The sequence below is a fragment of the Polyodon spathula genome, chromosome 21, assembly GCF_017654505.1.
Source record: "Polyodon spathula isolate WHYD16114869_AA chromosome 21, ASM1765450v1, whole genome shotgun sequence".
In the NCBI taxonomy this organism is placed as follows: Eukaryota; Metazoa; Chordata; class Actinopteri; order Acipenseriformes; family Polyodontidae; genus Polyodon; species Polyodon spathula.
This window is the reverse complement of record NC_054554.1, coordinates 3,211,501-3,233,169: the sequence shown is the minus strand read 5'-3', so window position 1 is coordinate 3,233,169 and position 21,669 is coordinate 3,211,501. Positions and strand designations below refer to the sequence as shown.

Below are 21,669 nucleotides of genomic sequence, written 5' to 3'. Positions count from 1 at the left end.
TCCATGTGTAAAGCAGTTTCCATGGCAGCGGTCAAGCTCCTCCAGTCACAGCTCCCCAGCCTGGAGAACACCCACACACTATTTGTGGGAGGGGCTGACCTTTCCTTCACCCTCTGAGGAGGAGACTGGTCACTGGGAAGAGAGTAGGAGCCCAGGGTCCAGACAGGCTGCAGGGGAACCTGGACGTACCCCACCTACTGGAACTGCTTCCTCAGTGTTAGGGGACTGGGGTGATGTGCTGTTGGTGTATTCGGGTAATCCAGCCTCCATAATCTATCTGGAAGTGCCAGTCTTTTACACTGGATACAGGATCCTACAAGAATGTGTTCTCTCTCTCTCTCTCTCTCTCTCTCTCTCTCTCTCTCTCTCTCTCTCTCTCTCTCTCTCTAAAAAAAAAAAGGATTTTCTATTGCTGCAATACACTTGCAGGAAGCATCCAGCTTCCCCCTTTTGTTTATTTACATATGAACACACTGAACAGCTCACGTGACACCCCCAGCAATGGCAGCGCACGGAGCACACACAACACAGTGTAGGAAAACTTTGGGATCTCCAGTCTCTGAACTAATCTTCTGTGTTCAATAATAAACTAACGTCGCTGAAGAGCTTGATCATGGTGGATATGTGACAGATTACTGTACATCCAACAAACGGATTACCTGTACAGTCAGATACCTTTATTCCAGCAGGTTGTGCAGAATCAAATACATCTTTATAGCCCAGTCATTTCCATCAAACTCTGACCTTTCAAACCCCATTCATCTTCTCATCTGCATTTGTAAATACAGTAGGTTAATAATATTCTGTCACATACACAAGGCATATTTCCGTGTATTCTAATACATACATAACAAATACAAAAACAACAATACCTCGTATCACGGCCCCTGCTGAATCAGGCCATCTGGTCACCTTGTTTACACACACACACACACAAGGTTCTACAGTAGTGTTGCACAATGATAAAAGCTGCAGGAAAACACAGCATGTCTTTGCAAAGTGAGGGCTTGGCAATGCATGAAGTTGAAGGCAAGGGTACAGTATATGCCTGTAACAGAGCTCAGGGATTGTGGAAGGGCAGGGCAGCTCCAGATCATTGCTAGTATGACGGTGACCACACAGACACTCTGCTGGGAACGACCTGCTTCAGTGGTTTCATTTCACCAGAGCCACTGAAGGCCTGTCACTCGGAGTTACCCTGTTTTTATAAATGCTGTGCCTCGGTTTAAGCCGTTCCTGTGGGTTTTTGGCAGGTTGCATGCAGTTTATGGTTTATTGAGCAACAGCGGGGAGGGAGTTGCTTACTTCCAGCTTTGCCAGCCTGCCATGAATCGAGTCGGAGCTCCACTCAACTCAAATCTGATGGAAAAACAACAAGGCGTCTGTTTCTCTGTAAACCCTCTGCCACCATCCCTGGATTACAGCCAGCAACTCTACCACAATCTTCTTTTCATGTCAACAAAATACCCATCCAAACACAATTTCTAAGTTAAGATTGCATGCTGCTTTTTCTGTTTTGCCTTTAATAATAACTGCCATGGTTGTTTCAGTTACAGCAGGTATACTGTGTCTTCCTTACCAGTGTTCAGTATTCAGAGCCGTGTACGTGAGCCAGTGTCAAAGCTACTTAAACTTCCTGCAGATTCCACACAATACAAATGTATCCAAGTCAAAACAGTTTCCTTACACAAGCTTACAGTGTTGTCTAGTGCCTCATCTTTAATATACTGTATAGCACCTCCATTCTTTCAGAAGCAGAATCTGGAACTTTACCCAGCTTCAGTCCTTATCAATGATTTTTTTTGTTGTAAACCCCTGCTCTCAGGGAGGCTGTGTGAACAATAGATCAAACCAGCCACAACCTATACAGGAAATTTCACAATAACTGTTAGCAAATATAACACAAGATAACACATATAAAGAGAAAAAAGAACCAGCAGAATGCCCAAAGGTCCAACTGGGAGTTGCTAAATGCCAATTACATATATATACTTTTTGAAATACATATGACAAAATATGACTTATAAACATTTAAGACACCCTGGCACGACACAAACGGACACCCCAATATGCCTGGTTGAAAACCAATTGAAGGTGGTTTTAATGAAATTAAAATTACCTGGCTGTGGTAGTGATCTTAATACAGACTGAATATTTGTGGCGATGAATGTACCGTCATACACACAAGACAAGACGACAAAGGTCAGGTAAACACTGCGACAACAGAGATGGGGTATTGTGTGTGTTGTTTTCGTTTAAAGTAGTTAGAAAATCCTTGCATTATAGCTTGAATAGCCCATTTACTCAGTGTGCAGCAGTGGGTTTGACCGGTTCATATAGCAGTCAGTACCATGTTCAAACTGGACGTCATTCTGTTTTGAACAAAATAAAGCACAGTGGATAATCTGTTTATTGTGTACCGTCTTGGCAGCTAACTGGTGTACCGGTTAACAATGTAAAAGGTTTTGAAATGATCTATAGCTGCACTGTGGTCAGGGGGTGTTTAGAGACACACAGCCTGACTGACTGTACTTCAGTTTCCATGATGTCACAATGCTGATCCAATCGGAAAACTGGGTTGAAGGGCAGGCATCCAGTAAAGGCGCTCTGCGTGGAGTGCAGGATGCATCCTATAGCCTGGAAATCGCAGGTTCAAATCTATGTCTCTGCCGACTGTGACCGGGGGTGCCTAGGGGGCGATGCATAATTGGCCGACATCACCCGTATGGGGGGGGGGGGGGGGGGGCTTAGGTCGGCAGCCCTCAGGTACCATTGTTCACCCGCACACCGCACACCAGCGACCCCTGTGGCTGATAGGGCGCCTGCAGGTCTGCAGTGGAGGCTATAGGTCTGGAGGCCTGGCTGTGCGTAAAATGAGGGATTAGCAGGAACACGTTTCGGAGGACGCATGTTCCAGCCTCCGTTACCTGAGTCGCCGGGGGGTTGCAGCGGTGAACCGGGGTACAAATAACTATTGTCCAAACTGGGGCGAAAACCAGGGTACAAAAACTAAGGGCGACGACTAAATTATAAAAAAACAAAACTGGATTTAACCCAACGTGAGGCTGCGGGTCTGTATATCAAAGAGTAGATTAGGATGCGAATGACGCGACTTGTGAGGTCAGTATTTGTGACTGATAGAGCGAACGTGCAAAAAAAAAAAAAAAGCATTTTCAAAATTCTACAGTAATTAATGCAAATCTTCTATTAGTATTTTTTTTTTCTTTGCGGTGCGTGTTAATAAGGACAGTACAGAGGCGATTTCCTTTAGTAGGGTAACATTAGGGTGAACGTGTCACAACTACAAAGGGGGGTACATCTTGAGTTCAGAATCTTAGACAGGGGTGCTGAAATGTACGTCACAGAATTAAACCAGTGCAGCAAACAGTTGGACTGCCTGGTTAGAATATCTGCCATGGAGTCAGTCCATTGCTCTAGTAGTAGTCAGCCATGTAGCTCAGAGCGAGTGAAACAGCAGGACAGCAGTTTCTTTTTCCCCCTCGGGTTATAGAAAAAAAAAAAAATCCTATTGCACAAATTAAACATTCTTATAATCAGTAAACGCGCTGTGTTAATAGGAGTTATGTGCCATTTTTAGATTATGCAAAACAGGCTAAATAAAAGCCTAACACTTTAATAGTAATACATCCTGCTACTCATAGGGAAGTAAATTGCTGGACGTTCCCCCGTGAGAGGGGTTCTGTCAGTATCAGCCTGTACCTTTGAGCTGTCGTGGGTTACAGCTACACTGTGACTGTGCTGACGGGAGGGGAGTTATCAGTAGAGTCCATTCTTCTATAGGGAGCTCTCCCCCTTGGGTCGGCAACGCCTCCATCAACCCTGTCACCTCCAAATAATTTTGACACATTAGCCGCCTATCATCAATCAGAGGAGAGTCCTGTCTACCCTGCACCAAGTCTCTGTAAAGATGAACTGTCCCCATTCGCTCTAGCGGTTTGAAGGGATGGGACTCAGCGATGGACAAATCCCTAGGTGTGGACAGTAATATTTACTCAGTGCAGTCTCCTCCCCTCCTCCTCTACTGCTCGGTCTGGCTGAAGTCGTAGCAGAAGTGGAGGTTGCTGGGGGGCTTGGGCACGGGCGGGGGGGCGTCAGGGATGGGAATGTTCTCCAGGTCCAGCAGGCGCAGCTTGATCTCCATGGACAGCAGGATGTCCAGCTCGCTCTGCGTGCACTCGCTGGTCATGTCCTTCCCCAGGAGGACATTCAGGCCGTCCGTCCACAGGCAGAACTGGACAGGGGACAGAGACAGGACAGTATGGTTTGTGCGAGGCCTGGCTATCAAGTGGCACACTTTCATTCACATCTAGGGAAGATTCTTAGAATTACAACTTTATTACTCACGTCACTCCTTGATGATGCAACAAAATTCAAATGGTACTCCTCCAAATCATAAGTAATGGTGAAAGCCAGGTCCAGGACTTCCTGTAGAAAGAGACGGATTACTAAGACATGGCAATGAGACTCCTGTTGCAGAGCAGTGTGAGCCATTAAATATGAGCAGAATTAATGCATGCATTATGTAAGGTGGTTTAGTTAGATTAGTATTTCTGACAAAGCAGTAACTGATTTTAATTGATTCTCGTTCGATTGTTTTAATCAAATGTGATAAAACATTGTAGAAACCGAAGTCTTATAAATCTTGTGGCAGTAATATTCCTAACTAGGAATGTGTTTTTTGTTATCCCATCATGTCTGTGTTTGTCTCTCATACGGTTTAGTGAATTCAATGTGATCATTTCACACAGTGCATGAAAATGACCCACTAGCAGTTCTGCTCCCTCCGGAGTTTTACCTTTAGAAGACTCGAACGTGACACCTTCATGTGTGGGCAGTCCTTACCAGTCAGTAGTGCTTTAATGTCAGCCACAGGAACTAGGAGAGAGGGAGTGAAGACAAACTCGTAAAGAGTATAATATTCCTGTTGCTTCTGAACCAGGTGCACTGTCAGGAGATGCCACTGTGAGTCATATAGATTTGGAAGGCATGTCAAACCAGAATGAAACCTGTCAGTTGCAAAGGCAATCTATGGGTAGGCAATGCATTCATAAGGTATGGTTACATTTATAAGTTAAAAGGGGTGAGGGTGGGGGCTGGGGACCTCAATAAAATAGAGCAGAGTAGAACCCCTTTCATCCCCTGCGCTGTCACTCACTCTTCTCCTGCAGGGTCTCTATGGGCGGGGTCTGGCTCTCCTCATCCACATCCCCATAGTGCAGCACCTTGTGATTGGGCGACAGGCGGCAGTACCACAGCTTGTCTGTAACAGCAAGGCAACATGTGCAGTCCTTAGTGGCGTATGTTAAGAAAACCGTTAACCGTCAGAAACCACGCCGGAACCTCTCGGGACTCCTAGGTCCCAGTCTGAGGTCGGGTAAAAATATATGTAAAAAACAAAATTGGCCAGTTCTCGTGTATATTGGATGCAGGTTTAATTGGATCAGTTAAACAATAAAGAATATGGCTGGAACAAAGAGTTGCCCATCCCTGCTTTGAAGCCTGAGCGCTATTCGAAGAACAGTACGTTAAAGATAAGATGGCCAAACCGTGACTTAACCAATATCCTGAAGCGCAGAGGGAGCCGCGCGCTTCCCTTTGCTCTCCGGTACTTGCCTTGTCTCCGGCGGCTGCTGATCTTCCTGAACAGAGTCCCATGGCACAGCCGGTTGAGCCGCTGTTGGCGGATCAGCTCCAGCAGCTCCGGTTTCAGCTTCTCCTTCAGCTCCCTGCCGGAGCAATCACGGAGCATCACTGCACCGCTCCCTCCTCCAGCCACGCACACAGCGCTGGACTCTGCTCTCAATGGCCCTCACTGGAACTACTATTGAGGACTAGCTCACAGAATGCTATGTATCTACACAGTACTGAACGTGACTTTCATCAGTGATGGAAATAAGACTCCTATTGCAAAGCAGTTTCACCCATTCCAGGTTTTACTACAAGCTTAGCCACAGTGTTAACAGGCAACAGGTTTGGGAAACTGCTCTGCAATGGGATTCTTATTGCCATCCCTGCCTTTAATGGTGTTACATTATCAGAAGGAATTACTTTACTTAGTTAGTTTACTTGTTAACCCGTAGAAGCTTTGCAATGCATTACAGCACATTAACCGTGTATGAATAAGGTCCTTTGTGCACTGCAATGAGCAGGGCAGTAATCTTTCCAGTCATGTGCACCCATACCCAGGGCAGATCTATCCCGTCACTGTGTCTGAGCTCTCACACCACCAGTAAGAGCTTCTGTGGGCTTAATATTCTCTTTCTTATTTCAAATATTATTAATTAATATCCTCCAGCAATAACCCATTCTGCAGCATCCACAGATTAACCCATCTGCTTTCTGCTGAAAGCTGTGTCAATTTGCACAAGCCGGTAAAATTCCAGTAATTAATTCTTCCCGTTCTGCCCATTGGGTCATGCGTTAATTTTGCAGTGCATGCTGGGAAGAGAATCATCAGGGAAAGCAGAACAGTGACATCAGCACTTGTCTGTGGCAGAGGGAGTGTTCAGCTGTAAATAAGGAAAAAAGCTACAGAATCCATACAGAAAGTTACAAGACACAAGCAGCAACCAGAGTCTATGCTGGACAGCACTTTACAGAGAGGAGGAGCAACTACAGTATGGGCCTCATTCATGAAACTAACATAGAAACATTTCACCATTGTGCGTTTCCCCTTCAGCGTGCACAGCCCTGCTCTCTAGTGTCAGCAGGCGGTACTCACAGGACGGGCGGGGCGAGGGTCTCCTCCTGGTGCAGCCGCTCGGTCTGCCTCAGCTTCAGGATCTCGCTGTAGTTCAGAGCATTCACCTTGTTCTTGAAGAGGTCCAGGGAGGTGGGCTTGCTGGACAGCGTCCTCGTGATCTGCTCCCGCACCACCTGCATCACCTGGGAGACAGCGGAACATTCCCCTCCGTTAATCAATCATGACAAACTCCTCTGTCGCTGTACCTACTACAGCAGGGAGCAGGAGGGCGAACCCTAACAGTTTTTCCAGGTTTGTAGCCACTGATGATTTAAGGAAATCCAGAAAAGCTGCAGGATTGTGGCTCTCCAGGACCAGGGTTGACCACCCCTGTAGTACATTGGTGTTCTAGTACAACAGTGTTATTATATTAGAAATCACTAGCAGTAGTTTCAGTTTTTATTATAGGTTCCTGGACCTGCTCACCAGCCAAAGAGTGACTGGTGTCTCTCTGAACAGAATCCCTTAGAAATGCATTTACCTGAGCACAGACATGAGCAGAATCAATCCACACCAGTTTAAATGCATTTACCTGAGCACAGACACGAGCAGAATCAATTTACACCCATTTAAATGCATTTACCTGAGCACAGACATGAGCAGAATCAATTCACACCAGTTTAAATGCATTTAACTGAGCACAGACATGAACAGAATCAATCCACACCAGTTTAAATGCATTTACCTGAGCACAGACATGAGCAGAATCAATTCACACCAGCTGAAAGGGAACTCCATAAATGTTTCATGGGTAACAGTAATACCATTGTTGGGTTTTTTTGTATATGTAACCTAAGGCTTGTTAAAGATATTATTGTAGACAAAACAAGATACCTGATACAGCACAAGATTAAAATTGAAATTGTCTATTTCCAACAACCTCCATCAGGAATCTGTGACAGTGCACTTTCACAGCGCTATAACAATGACAAATGCTGGGTACAGCCGGCTCAAAGCTTCTCTTGTGGAATCTGGAAAACATTCTGACACAGGCAACTAGCACAGCCCATTAAACCTGTCTCCCCAAGGAAACATCTTCTGTTCCCTCCCTCCACAGGAACTGTCACTGAAACTGCGCACAGAGCCAGGTGCGGGAGAGCTTTGCAGATTGATGGTATTGTATTGCTGTTGTCGCAATTCGTGTTTAGACATACAAAGAAGACAGAGATAATATAACTGAACATCCTGAATGGCAGACCAAGCTAGTTAGTCTGACCTGCTCCTCACCAGGCAAACAAGACAACTTGCTTGTGGAACCACTGCAGTGTTTACCCTTGAAGCCAAACACCACCCAGGTTTACTGCAGTACAGCACTGCAAAGCACAACACACTGTAGGAAAGAGCTGGCAAGCATAGTGTAGCCCAGATGATGCAACGTTAAAGCATTGAAAAGCAGGGTAGAGGCATAGTGTACGCACAGAGAAGACACAGCAAGCTGCAGAATTACTGTGCAAATGTACCCTGGTAAATGAATACAAAGCTATCCTGCTGCACGTTTGAATTACGGGGTCACACTGCAACAGTAAACAGCATGGTCTGTAGGAGCGTGCATTCCTTCATTTCTATCCCCAATAACCAAAATGCATAATGAACGCAGAATTTCACAAATACATCCTCTATCCCAAGGCCAGGCAGTCTGATAAACGGGTTATCACTGTGGACCAAAGTCCACAGCCAGCAAGGTGGGAGGCGAGGGGCAGCTGTGAAAACCAAACCACAGCCAGGCTGGTACAAGCAGATACAGACAGCCGCTATGAGATCTAAATGAAATATCAATTCTTGGAACAGTAGAAAACAATCACGTCAACATGCATTCATTATCAAAAGAAACTCTAGCAGTCCTGTCTGCTGTTGGCCTGCAGTGTAGCCGAGCTGGAACGTGCAGAACAGCCAAATGAAGTCACGTGACTCCTGCACGACTGTCTGACTCAGTCAGCAGGTAAGATGAATGCATTACCTAGTATATGTGTTACTAGAAGTTCAGTACACAAACAGAATGTGAATTCATAAAATAATTCCTGTTTAAGAAAATCAATATTTTAGTGGCATTCTGGTACTACACCACAGCATCTCGACAGACAGCTAACAGTGACAGTTTGTGGACGGCTACTGGCCTGGATTGAGTTTATTTATCTTGACCATTATGTCATTTTTATACAATCAACAACGCATCATTTAAAATGAGCCCTACTCTATTTTTACTAACAAAATCGAAACTGCATATTTATATCTGGGGCTCCTAAAATTGAATCCTAGGGTATGTTTAAAATCTTTTTGTAAACTTCATAGAGCTACTAAACAAAAACTTAAGATGAAACCCGCTTGAACTGGACTTTAACTGGCCCTTCTTCGGCTTTCAAGCAATACCTGCTTCTTCATGGAGCCGCGGCTGGAGAGGACAGCTGGCTCATCTCCCTCAAGTCTCTTCTCCTTCTCCCTTCACTCTGACTCAGCGATGCTCTCTGAATCCACTCCAGCTTGTACGCTGCTGGCCCATATTTATTAGTTCCCTTTGCATGCATGCAGACAGACAGAAACAAACAGTGGTTTGGTGACCTTCTACAGGGCACAGTTGGCGGGCAGTTATGTAAAGGCAACTTTCCGGTCTGGTTCGCAGTTTGCTGCTGTCCGCATGCAGACACTGAACATTCCATTCCTCGCCGTTGGTGCGCCCTGTCTGTCAGTCTGTCTCTGTGACATTCCATGCAATAAACTTCAGTGGGCCAAATAAAATGCACACAGGACCTTGCTTTGGTATCAGTTGTCTAGGCAGCTATAGGTTTCCATAGCAACTATTTTTGTTGTAGGGTGAGGGTGTTTTGTTTCGCTCACTATAAATTCAACGAAACAAGTCAAATTGTTATTGTATTTTTCTTGCAGAAGATGTAATTACCAAACATTGGTCTGTATAAAAAAAAAACAAATGTAAAGCCCTTTCTAATGAAATCGAGTTTGCAGTTCATGAAATCTTTTGTTGGCAGTTTTAGAGAGGGTTAGAGGTTTATTCTCATTTTCAAAGCACTGTTTAAGACCTAAGACAATGTTGCAAAGTCCTTATAAACCCCACTCCTCGATACAGTATATTCGTTACACTGCACACACACACAATTATTTACTGTTTATTTTTACAGCTCCCCTTCCCTGGTAAAATCATCGGACTATATAACTGAGACTCTGGGCCTGGATTACTATCAGGCAGATGGCTGTATTACTTTCAACAGATAACACAGTGACTAAGGTTTGGTCCCCAGTGTAATTCACATATTTCATTTACAGCAATAATTAGTCATTTGAAAAATGTACTCTTCAAAATGAAAAGCACCTTTAGTTGTTTTTAACTAAAAACCTTTAGTTGTTTTTATATAAAAAACTACATGCAAACAAGCTTGCGGGCAGAACAGTCCATCCCTATGGTTTTTAAAAGAGACCATTGCAACGTGCAAGCAAGGTACAGCTGATTCAGCAGGGTTTTCACAGCATCCACTAAACACCACGCCTTACAATCTCTGGTTCTGGTCAAGTGCACAGAACAGCTGAGGTGCATTTAGTTTGGTATCTCATAAAATCAAAGAGACGGGGCTTCTCCATGGCAGACCCTGATCTGCAAAGCAACTTAAGAAGCATCAGTTATCCACCTGTTACTCAGCCTTAACCTCACTCTCCAGACCAGTCTGCAGCAGCAGCAGGACGGCTTTGTAACCGAGGTGTGAAGGTTGTCTTCTCTTTGTGTCACCAGGGCAGGTTTGGTAAAAGGAGATCCGAAAGAGTCCATGCCAGCTTGCATCATTCAAATACATCTCTCAAAACTCCCACATTCTCACACACACATACAGCCAGTGCCATTTACAAATCAAGCTAATTAAGCAAAAGATTTTACCTCGGCGACAACGAAGAGGCAGCAGATCCTATTCCGACCCTGCTTGCTACCAAGCTGTCTTTTTTTATTAGGAGGCGATTGTCTGACTCCCTTTGATCTCTCTACCAACAGATACACACACAAAAGAGACTGGATGCATTGTGTTTACCCCAGTGCTGCAGAAGACACTGACAAAGCCCACTCCCCCCTCCTCCAGCCTCCAGGACCCCAGCTGATAGCAGCGTGTGCCTGGCTTCCCAATAGCAGCGGCGTCCTGACAATCAGAGAGGAGCAGAGGCAGGGAGAGTTGTGGAGAGCAGGGATTCATTTCCCCACCATGTTTCTGAATACTTGTGAATAAGTATATTCAAGAGCCCAAAGCTGCCATCCACTTTATATGGCGGCAACAATCCTGCAGGCAGGTTATTACAGACAAACGGTCTTGCAAAGCAATAGTCCTGAACATAAGATTTCTAGTGCATTTCAAACTCAATTTCCAACAATCAGCAGCACAAACTTAATTCCAGTTCAGCGTAAATCTCTGCTACAAACTAAATGTTTCCTGTGAATCAAAATAATACTGAACCAAACTAAAATCCAACACGCAATAGAACGAAGTGTAAAGCGAGGGCACTCTACTCCATCCAGCAAAGCCCCCATCAGTGCCTTCCCCTTCCCAGCGCAGGCTCCACTCAGCTGGGCAAGCAGCTCTTCTGTGCTCACCGGCAGGATCAGAGGGGCAGCTCTAAGCGTTTCAATTTCTCTGACAATGGCACTCTTAACACTGAATCGGCTATGCAGGTCTGACCTTCGTTTTATATGAGGTTTATTTTGTAAATTGTTTTTGCTGATATAAACAAAGCCAACTCCAACAAACCCCCCCCACTTCGCCCTCATTCTTCCCAGAATACCCTGCTTCGCGTTTTTTTGTTCAGCTAATACCACGGTGAAAAGGCAGCATACTCACACTCATGAGTGCGTTCACAGATCAGATCAGTCCAGCAGCCCCTACAGTGAAGAAGTCCCTCGTACTCAGTGAGCCTCACTCACAGGGTAAAGAGGTTACGGATTTATAACCTGGATATCATTTCATTCAGCGGAATGTGTTGCCACGGCTCTGCTTTTGAGGACCGTCCCTTCAAAATGTATAAACTCAAACAGGTTTTGCTGTAGCCTGGGGATTAGTCCTGAGCATTAAACGTATCTCAGTGGTCAAAGCTGAGGGACTAAGCACTGGCAGTGTGTGGGCCAGTGCTTAGCACTAGGGACTTGTGTTCCAGTTGTTGATCCCATAGACTAGCAGTAAGAGGTAAGAACTGAACCCCTACCTTGTCAAAGTCCTCCTGTGTGGCCCTCATTTCCTTCCACGTCTTGTTCAGCAGCTGGATGCAGATACAGAACAACTCCTCCAGGAGGCGATCCTGAGCAAAGAAGAGGGGGTAATAGTCCTGCCCGGTCTCTGAGGCTGCGGGTGAATCGAGAAGGAAATCGTGTGAAGACAGTTGGGGAGGCACGACACCGTTGATGTGTAAAACCTGTACTGCGTGATAGGGTATGCTAAAGAAACTGTAGCAACAGCATTGTCCCCTCCACCCCTCTGCCAGACTCACGGGGGTCTCCGATGCGCAGGATCTCACACAGGACCAGGGTAAGCTGGATGCTGCCCCGGGCGAATGGGCACTCGTGTTTATCTTCTCGGCTGCTGTTCTCCAACACAAACTGGGGGGAGGAGGAGGAACAGGGAGTCAATACTGAGTCGCAGCGTTCGATACATTGATGGGTTAATGAGGTGACCTTTTATCTGTGAAGCCCAAGGCATCGAACCCGGCTTCAGTCACAACACTACAGGAGTGAAACCAATGTTTCTAACTTTCAAATTTAGTGTGAAAAATACAGCAGCAAAAGGGAACACAGACATAAAGAGAGCTTCGACCATGATGCTGAACCTGCAGAGGCCAGAGTTAATATCTTTATAAGGAAATGAACTGATTTGTAGAACTGCAGCCTCCCGCTTGGACGAACCCCACCCCGCGATGCAGAAGCAAGAAGGCAAGCCGCTGGGGTGGGTGCAGAGGAGCAGAATGACATCCTGATGTGGCGTGAGAGTCAGGGAGCAGATTGCAGGCTTTCCCTCCCCGCCTGCCTTCCTCTCACTGTCGGCTTCACTGCACACAGAGCCCATTCCTAGGCACCATCTGTCAGGAGAGGTTTGCCCAGAGGGCTGACTAGGAAGGTCATTTCTTCAGTTACTGAGACTCTTAACCACCTGCTCACCAGCCAGATGGGAAGGTATTCTCAGGGGCTCTGTGCTGCAGAGCTGCACAATCTGGTCAGGCCGCCCACACACTGAAAAACAGACAAACAAAATCTCTCTGTACTGTCTCCTGCATGCAGCTGTCCCCTCACCCTGCTGTATGCGTTGGGGTAACGCGAGGAAAAGTAGACCATGGTTTCCAGGGCTAGCAGTCCAGGAGGGGTGCGGTTCAGGTCCAGACCCGGGTTACTGTTATTCTGAAGGGTGAGAAATAAACTAAATAAATAAATAAAATTACAGCACCTGATTGAGACACGCTTACAGAAATAAACAAGCTTGTGCGCACGCATGCACACAAACCAAACTCTGGAGTGTTCGACTGCAATTCCAGAATTCACCTCGACATCAGAAGTGCCTGAATAGAATCTTGGTGCACAGTGCTTCCTGGAGGAACTACAAAACCCAGAATTCCCTCCACTCAAATCCTCACATTTTTTAATTCTCTTTAAAGGGTTCTCTTTATTTTTTCAAAATAAAGTCAAGTTTAATATTCAGGGAACTGCTCCAGCCTGTCACTGAATTATGTAATAGTCCGGACTTCTTGGAGTGGCTCATGAGCGCAAACAGATCTCAATATCCTGTGCTAGGGGAGTTGAATAAGTGCCCTCTCCCTCTCTCCCTGTACCCCCTGCGTCCCGGTGACTCACAGAGAATCCCAGTTTTTTGAACTCCTTGGCGCACAGCGAGTGTCTCTTCTCGGTGGTCAGGCTGGCCTCGCTGTCAGACTCGAACGCCACCTGTCTCAGCCCATGCAGCACCGAGATACGAGGTGTGTGGGGGGGGGGGGGGGGGGGTGGGGGGAGGGAGAGAGAGTTGAACAGGGTCCCCTAATCCAGTCAGCAGCAGGCACTGGGCTGCAGTGCGTTAAACTCCTCTCTCTTTTCCTGAAGCGGCAAGCTCCTAGCAGGTCTTTCCATTGTGCAGCAGGTGGTCAAAACAGAGTTATCTATGATCGATCATTATTAGGCATCTATATTTATCCATCTATTAAACATGTATAACTCACTTCCAGTCTGATATGTAACTATTATACCACTGGCTCCCATCCCTCAGCTCTGAGGAGGTCTGCCTGATTCTACTCTCCAGACACTGCATGGGGGTATGTGGAGAGGGGTACCTGACTGTAGGGGTCCAAAGGGGTCCTCATCTTGGGCTCCAGGGTGTTAAGGGTCACGGACTGCAGCACATACAGGTAATGAGCCATCTCGTCCCCCACTGCCCCCGAGGAGTGGATAATGTTCTGGGGGTCACACAATACAAACAGAGGGAGGTCTAGTAACTCAAACCCGAAGGAATCTAGGAGTGCAGGCTTCACCTTTACTGTCTTTGCAAGCAAACCAAACAAAACAACATGCAGACAAGACTGGAGTTCAGTCAGGAAGACTTAGTGCTCAGTTTCATAATCACCTTGTTAATGTACTGCCGCAGGCTTTTCTTTCCTAGAAATTCAACCATTTCCTAAAAATGGAAAAGCAAACGTCAAGAAGCAGCTGTTAAAGGAAACCGGAGTAAACGTTTTCCACTGTGGTCTGCTACATTGGCTCACTAACGCAGGAGTCTGAATTTTACTGTATTTGTAACGAACATAACTTAATGGAATTGCATAGACATGCAATGCCAGCTAGTGCCCAGGTGGTGGCAGCAGGAGTACTGGAATGCAGTACAAGTGCTCTGATAACATATTGGGCCAGATTTTTCCATTCCTGAACTGACTTCAAATGTTAACTAAAAAATCACGTTAACATTAGAAAATGTGAAACAAAACACATTGAGAGTGCTTAAGAGGCACTGAAATAAAAAATAAAAAAAACATCAAAAAGCTTGGGAGGGCTTTGGGAGGGGAGAGAAAGCAGACAGCAATGCCTCGTACCCGTTTTTTCCTGTCCCCAGCGGTCTGCAGCAGAGCTATGAGCAGGGCCATGGCCTTCGTCTGAATCTGCTGGTTCTGACTGAGTGGAGGAGAAACACATTATAGTCAACACAGAGGGGGCGGGGGTAGTCATAGCAACAGGAGTTCCGCAGTGTTCCCCAACGTTCCACAGTCCCAAACCTCCTTTACAATGCTGGTACCTCCTTGAGTGGCCTGTATGTATAATCTTTGGTGGGCATTTCTAGCAATAACACTGGGAATATATTGATATAGATACTGATTTTAAATCTGGAGCATACAGCTGTCTTCGGCATGATCAAATCTTTTTTTTTTTTTACCAAATTAAACAATTCCAAAAACTCCTCTCTTCCCCTGAAAACACATTAATCTAAATCTGCTCTTCAAAGGCTTGCTGCTCCCACTGACTCATTATTTCAATGAGCTGTATTATCTACAATGTTATTCCATCATTACTGTGACTCTCTCCAGGACTCCAGCAGCTCCCTGTCCTACAGAACCATTTTACACAGGAAGTGCCTTTGTTTAATTAGCCCGCCTGTCTGTGATCAAGCAAACCCGCAGACGGCTTCGCTTAGCAACAGGGAGCTTTTAATATGAGTCACAGTTTGTAAACTTCAGCAGCAAACCTGCTTGCAGCGTACAGAAGCAGCTTCCCTTCCCCACACTATCCTAGGGGGGCGCTCACCTAGTGGCTTCTCCCTGTAATGGGTTCATCAGTCGCTTAGACATGGGGTTTGGTTGCACCAAAAGCCCGGCTAAACATGTTGCTGGACTCTGCTTTAGTTTTTTTGCCACTGTGCTAAGCTGCTTTCTTATCATGCAAGAACAGGAAATGTTGCTAATTATTACAATGTCACTGTACGGCTATTCATGTCCTGAAATCTGAACTGCCTCCAATAAAGCTTGTATTTATGTACTGATTTTGTTAAGAAACTTCTCGTTTTTTCATTGTGGATTTCAGCAAGGATCTAAATTGACAGCGGAGGCCTTGTATTCCAGATCCCAAGCCCCCCGGTTTCCTGAAGTTGCAGCTGGAGGTGCCTGGGGTCCTTGTGGCAGGGCTGAGGCCCTGCGCATGAAAAGTGTGTTTCTGTCATATTTATCTTTGAACGGGGGTTTGCATTTGTGTAAATAGTTTTTCATGAATGAACGATTATTCGTGCAGTACTGACGGGGTCAGTCCGGGACAGTGCAGTACTGATGGGGCCATTCCGAGGCAGTGCAGTACTTACACCTGCAGATGTGCGATCAGCTGCTCCAGGGTGACCTCCTGCTGGACCTGCTCGAACAGGCTGCTGCTGCTCAGGACCATGCTCTCCAGTATAGCCAGGGACAGCTGCTGCACAGAGGCATCCACGGCCTTGAGGCTCACATAGCCAGCGATCTGAGAACAAGGGAGAGGGTGAGGAAGGACAATGCCACTGGCCCTGTCTTTTCAGCTCTGGAGGCATGGCTTCCAATCCACCTCTTTAGGTGGCATTAACCATGCCCTTGTCAGTAAACCACCACACTATTCAGCAGAACCAGCAGACACTGCTTGAGAGAGACTGTGATCATCACTTCACCTTGGCTTTTACAAGCACAAACATCAACACAGACCAGAGCGGAATACATCACGCAAACACAGACGATATGGAAAGGGATCTGCATACCTTTTTGATGAAGACAGTTGACAGGTTCTCCCAGGAGACGATCCCGTGGTCCATCAGCTCCATGAAGGCTTTCAAAGCATGAGTCAGCACCTCTGGAGAACTGAACCAGGGCGACAGGGCAGAGGCAATGAACCCACTGGCAGAGGCAATGAACCCAGTGGCAGAGGCAATGAACCCACTGGCAGAGGCAATGAACCCACTGGCAGAGGCAGTGAACCCAGTGAGGACAGTTTCCATGCAGCGTACTGACGCTGCAGAGAACCAGATCACCATAGGCGGCATTTCATAGCAACTGACAGGGCTTTTACCAAATACATCATTTATATAAAGAGGGCAGACACAGGAGGACGACTTTCTCCTCAGTTCAATTCAATTCAAGAAGTTAGGATTGTTTTTTATTTTCATTTCTTTTGTTTGTTTGTTTTTTTATCCGAGGGAACAGCTTCATTCAATGTGCTTCCTTCTCATCGTGTTCCTACAGTGAATAGCCCAGCTAACTTCTCTATATTTGGCTTGTCTTTCAGTGGTAAATATTTCCTGTTAGCGTTTATCTCAATTAAACTGCAGATGCGCCGCGACAACACAACTTCCTTTGGGGAGCTAAAATTACTGTCTACATAAACTCTTTAAAATACTAAGCACAGGGGGCTTCAAAGTGGTGCATCCGGTAAAGGCGCTCTGTGTGGAGCACAGGATGCACCCCATAGTCTAGAGATTCCAGGTTCAAGTCCACACTACTCCACTGTCAACCGTGGATGGGAGTCCCCAGAGGGCAGCACACAATTGGCCAAGCGCCCCCCTCGGGTGGGGAGGGCCTAGGTCAGCCAGGGTGTCCCTAGCTCACCACGCACCAGTGACCCCTGTCGTCTGGCTGGGCACTTGCAGGCCTGCCTGTAAGCTACCCAGAGCTACGTGGTCCTCCGACACTGTAGCTCTGAGGTGGCTGCATGCTCCCTGACGAACATGAGCCACTGACGTCTGGTTTCAGCCTACATCAGTAAATGTTGACGAGGACATAGCTGAAGGTTCAAGTCTGCAGTGCAGCACTGGCTCTGTATGAATTCCACAAACCGCTATGTTGTTTTGTCATATTTATAGTTTGCAGAAGCTGCGGTCGCAGAGTGCTATGAATATAGGGATTTGAAAATCTTTGAAGTGGGCGTTACTGTATCGCTATGATGTGTGTCACAGCAGTTCTGCATTCAATTTCTGTTAGCAGTTCCGGTTAGATTCACAGTGAATTCTCACTGAAACAGGTAGTAGAACCTAGAACACTGCATTGAACAAAGGTCATTGTAATTACAATATAACTACACCACATAATTGATTGACTACAGTACAATGATCATATTTTTGTCATTCGATTGTTGCATTTTCAACCAGTTTTGGTGACTTTTCCATTTGTTTGGAAAAAATCTCGACTGTAGTTGCTTCTGGCACTTTTTAGTATAATTGTATCTATAATTGTAATTACTGCAGCAGAATTGTAACTGTAACTGAAAAAAATAGCACTGCAATACCAGCAAACACTAACAGTGACTGTAATTGCTATAGTAATTCCCCCCAGGTCTGGGCAGTACACTGCTTCATCGCGGAGGGACTCACTCGCTGCCCCTCTCCACGATGTCCACCAGCAGGGCATGCCCGTCCCGGTTAATGAACTCCTGGGCGAAGGTCACATCAGTGGAGATGCCGGCCAGCTGCTTCAGGGAGTCGCACTTGACGTCAGCATTCAGGTTCTGGATCCCTGTGTACAGCTGATCAGCACAGCGACCCTGAGAGAGAGAGGGGGGGGGGGGGGGGGGGGGGGGGGAGGGGAGGGGGGAGGGGTGGAGAGAGGGAGGGAGGGAGGGTGACAGAAAGGAAGAGAGTGAGAGGGAGAGAGAGTGAGAGGGAGGGAGAGGGAGAGGATTGAGAACTGGGCTCCCAGCCCGGCCTTCTCTGCACAGTTCTTTTTTGGTCAGCAAACTATGTCAAAACCGTTCTATGATTCTATGAGCAGAGGACATGGCAAGGGGACACAGAACTGGGAACACACCAATGACAGTGAAGCATTTGCCTAAGTTATCAGTTTTGTTGAAATTGTAGAAGTATGCATTTCATTCATTTTTTTGGCATCTGCAGGGTTGCCTCACATGACAGTTGTGTTTTTTTTTTGGTTGAGATGAAAGGCTGGAGTGTTTGAACAGGACATTAGAGGATCAGACTGTAATTCTTTTGTCAGCTCTTCAAGTTAATTAATGAGGTGGCAAGGAATGAGAATCTGATTGCGTGCACTCGCCTCTCTCAGCCCATCACTGAGGCTTTGACGTAATGACCTACTGGCATGACTCGCTTGAGAATAATCCCACTCACAGCCCTCTAGGCTGAATACACACCCTGTTTATCTGCACACTCGCAGCCCAGACAGAGAGATGTGATGTGCCATGCAGCTTCTACCAGCTTTAACAGTTCTGTAAAATCTTTCATTAGGAATCCAGTAGGTTTTTTTTTTTCCCCAGTTACTACTTACTTTAAACGTTCTTAACAATCATTTTAACACAGCAGATTTGGAAAAATAGCTTCACTCAACACTGCAGAGTGCTCTATTAGTACAGGAAAGAGAACTCCACTCTCAGCACTGCAGAGCGCTGTGGTAGTATAGGAAAGAGAGCTCCATTAAATTTATATATTATTCCGTATATCCTTGTCCATTCTGATCTTGTCCTCTTTGCTCTGGAATGCCCGGGGGCAGGTCTTCATATTGGAAGTGATGTCCCAGCTCAAACAATACCACGCCAACAGAAGAGGACTTTACTGTAAGGCTCTCAAGCAAACTTCTGTTTCCTTGTGAGCAAAATCGATTTTCCCCTACACGCAACTGGAACCTTAGCAAAATCTACACTTACAATAATCCCTTTGTTTTAACTATAAAGAGAAATGCACAAACTGCTCTGGGATCTACAACCAGTGGTGGACACAACAGAAGCTGGTTAAATACAGTGAGAAAACACTTGTGGACAAATCTGATCCTCAAACAAAACAAATTAACAGCATGCAAAACACCACATGGGGTTTTCTGCCAGTCTGATGCTAAGGAAGCAGGGCAGTAAGAAGTAAAAAGGGTTTGCTTGGTGATTTAAAAAAAAACAAAATTCAGGTTTCGTGCTTAAGAGACTTGACGGTGCAGTGGGTTAATGTATTAGGGTTTCACTTCCAGAGACCTGGGTTCAAGTTTGATATAACTGTGTATAATAAATATACAGTGCAGCTGACAGACACAGCCTCCTGCATATGTACTATATTGTTATCCACTAAATAACTTGTGCTGAAAAAGCAATGCCAGTCTGATTAACCTACCGGGGCAGTGGTGAGTCGCAGGATGCTGCCATTCTTGATATCCAAGCGATTCTGAAATCAAAATATAAAGATGAAGCTCTCAGGTTCACACTCCAACATTCAGCGTTGTTCTCTTAATAACAGACGGTGCAAGAATGGAAATAAGACTCCTATTGCATAGCAATTTGATCCAGTCTTACACACACACACACTGCTCAACCAAAAGAGAAATGTGGCATCTTACTGTCAAAATCAAATAACCTAAAAGAGATGTACAGCAGCACTAGGAGTTGCCAAACACAAGAGCCCCCGATTGCCCTCCACCCAGCACAAGAATTCTCACAATCCAGCTCTGCGAAACGTTTAAAACCTCTGCAGTTTGAGCCCCCTCCGTTCAGACAGAGTCCCGCGTGTCGAGACGCGCCAGGACCTGGGGGTTGAAAGTGGAGCACAAGCCAACACACATGGCATAAGAAGCAGGTCTGGGCTGATCCCAGAAAACAGAAAATGCCCTGTAATCACTTGCTTCTTAAAGTGCTATTCTACATTCAATACACAAAAATAAAAACGAATACAGCTACACGAAGACGAGTGAAAAACCGCTAAATCTTCTGTGCAGAAGCAAACGCTGTTTATTTTTAAAGGGTTTGTAAAGTACACCTTTGAACAGCTGAAAGGTCAGGGTGCATTACGACAGCTGTTTACGAAGCCTAACCAATCGAGTGACAGCTACTGCCTGGCCTCACCGATTCAGTGATGTAGGTTTGGATCCCATCAGTATACTGCAGGGCATGTTTTTCAGGGGCACTGATGTTCCATCTAAAACACACAAGGCTGCTTTAATGCTCAAAGTTAGAAACTCCAGTACAAAAAGATATTTATACAAGATGCAAGCCGGTCTTGTACCGGGGTATAGAGAGTGTGCACTTCTGCAGAAGTTAATTTTCACTTTCCTAGAAGTGCAAGCTTCAGAAGCCAACTCCTGCTTCACATACAGTCCTATGTTGCAATAGCACTGAAGCTCTGCACGTTATTAAGCTGTCAGCTTATAGATGATTCCGAGTATTCATTAACTTGAGCTATACAACTAAATGCATGCAATAGTCACGTATATTTAAATTCTTTAAAATGATTTGCCAGGACAAATTTACTATATGTATTCATATATTGTGCCCACATGGGAAGATCTAAATTAGTCTTAATCAAAGAGTTTACTCAGTGCTTGATGCAGTATGTTAAATGGAAATTATTAAAAAATAAATAAAATACAAACCCATCACAAACTTCTTTTATTACTGTTGACAGTGGCTTTTTCTGTAAAACAAAAATAATGCATAGACTTCAGACTGATTACAGCATTAATTATGAATACAGCCAGTCAATACAAGTCAGAAATATAAAATTGATCACATTGTCACAAAGCAGCCTTGTTGTGATTGCTATTGTGTTAGATTGCTGATGTGCTTCCCAGCCTCACTTGCCCAATACTGGCCAATGAAACCATAGTAACTGGAATAGCGAGGAAGCCTGGCAAAGCAACAACAGACAGGACATGAAATATCCATGAACATTGATGAGACTTAATCAATCTGACCAGTAAGGAAACTGAAACTAAACAAGCAGAGAGACTGCAAGAGACAAGAGGAAGTAAAGATTTTTTTTTTTTTTTTTAAACCTGAAAGGAACAAGTTCTGCATGTTTCAATTAAGCTACCCTACAATTTGTGGTACCTGGTCTGGTCTGTGGTTTTACGCATGCCAGATCTCACTTTGAAGCCCAGCCGCCCTCAGCAAGCCCCAAGCACAGGCCTCTGCAGGGCTCGGGAGCTGCACACCAGCATTTAAATACAACCATCATTAAATACAACCAGCATAT

At 45.6% G+C, this 21,669-nt stretch overlaps 1 protein-coding gene across 1 annotated transcript; it reads right to left on the bottom strand.

Annotated features, from left to right (window-relative positions):
- Nucleotides 1-2,791: 2,791 nt before the first annotated feature.
- On the bottom strand, nucleotides 2,792-10,769 carry LOC121296570 (engulfment and cell motility protein 3-like). The gene is made up of 7 exons (XM_041222276.1): nucleotides 10,641-10,769; nucleotides 6,743-6,906; nucleotides 5,635-5,747; nucleotides 5,177-5,281; nucleotides 4,817-4,896; nucleotides 4,366-4,446; nucleotides 2,792-4,252 (listed from the first exon to the last, which is right to left on the bottom strand). The coding sequence occupies exons 2-7, from the start codon at nucleotides 6,901-6,903 to the stop codon at nucleotides 4,040-4,042; spliced, it is 753 nt and encodes a 250-aa protein (XP_041078210.1). The 5' UTR covers nucleotides 6,904-6,906; nucleotides 10,641-10,769; the 3' UTR covers nucleotides 2,792-4,039.
- Nucleotides 10,770-21,669: the final 10,900 nt, after the last annotated feature.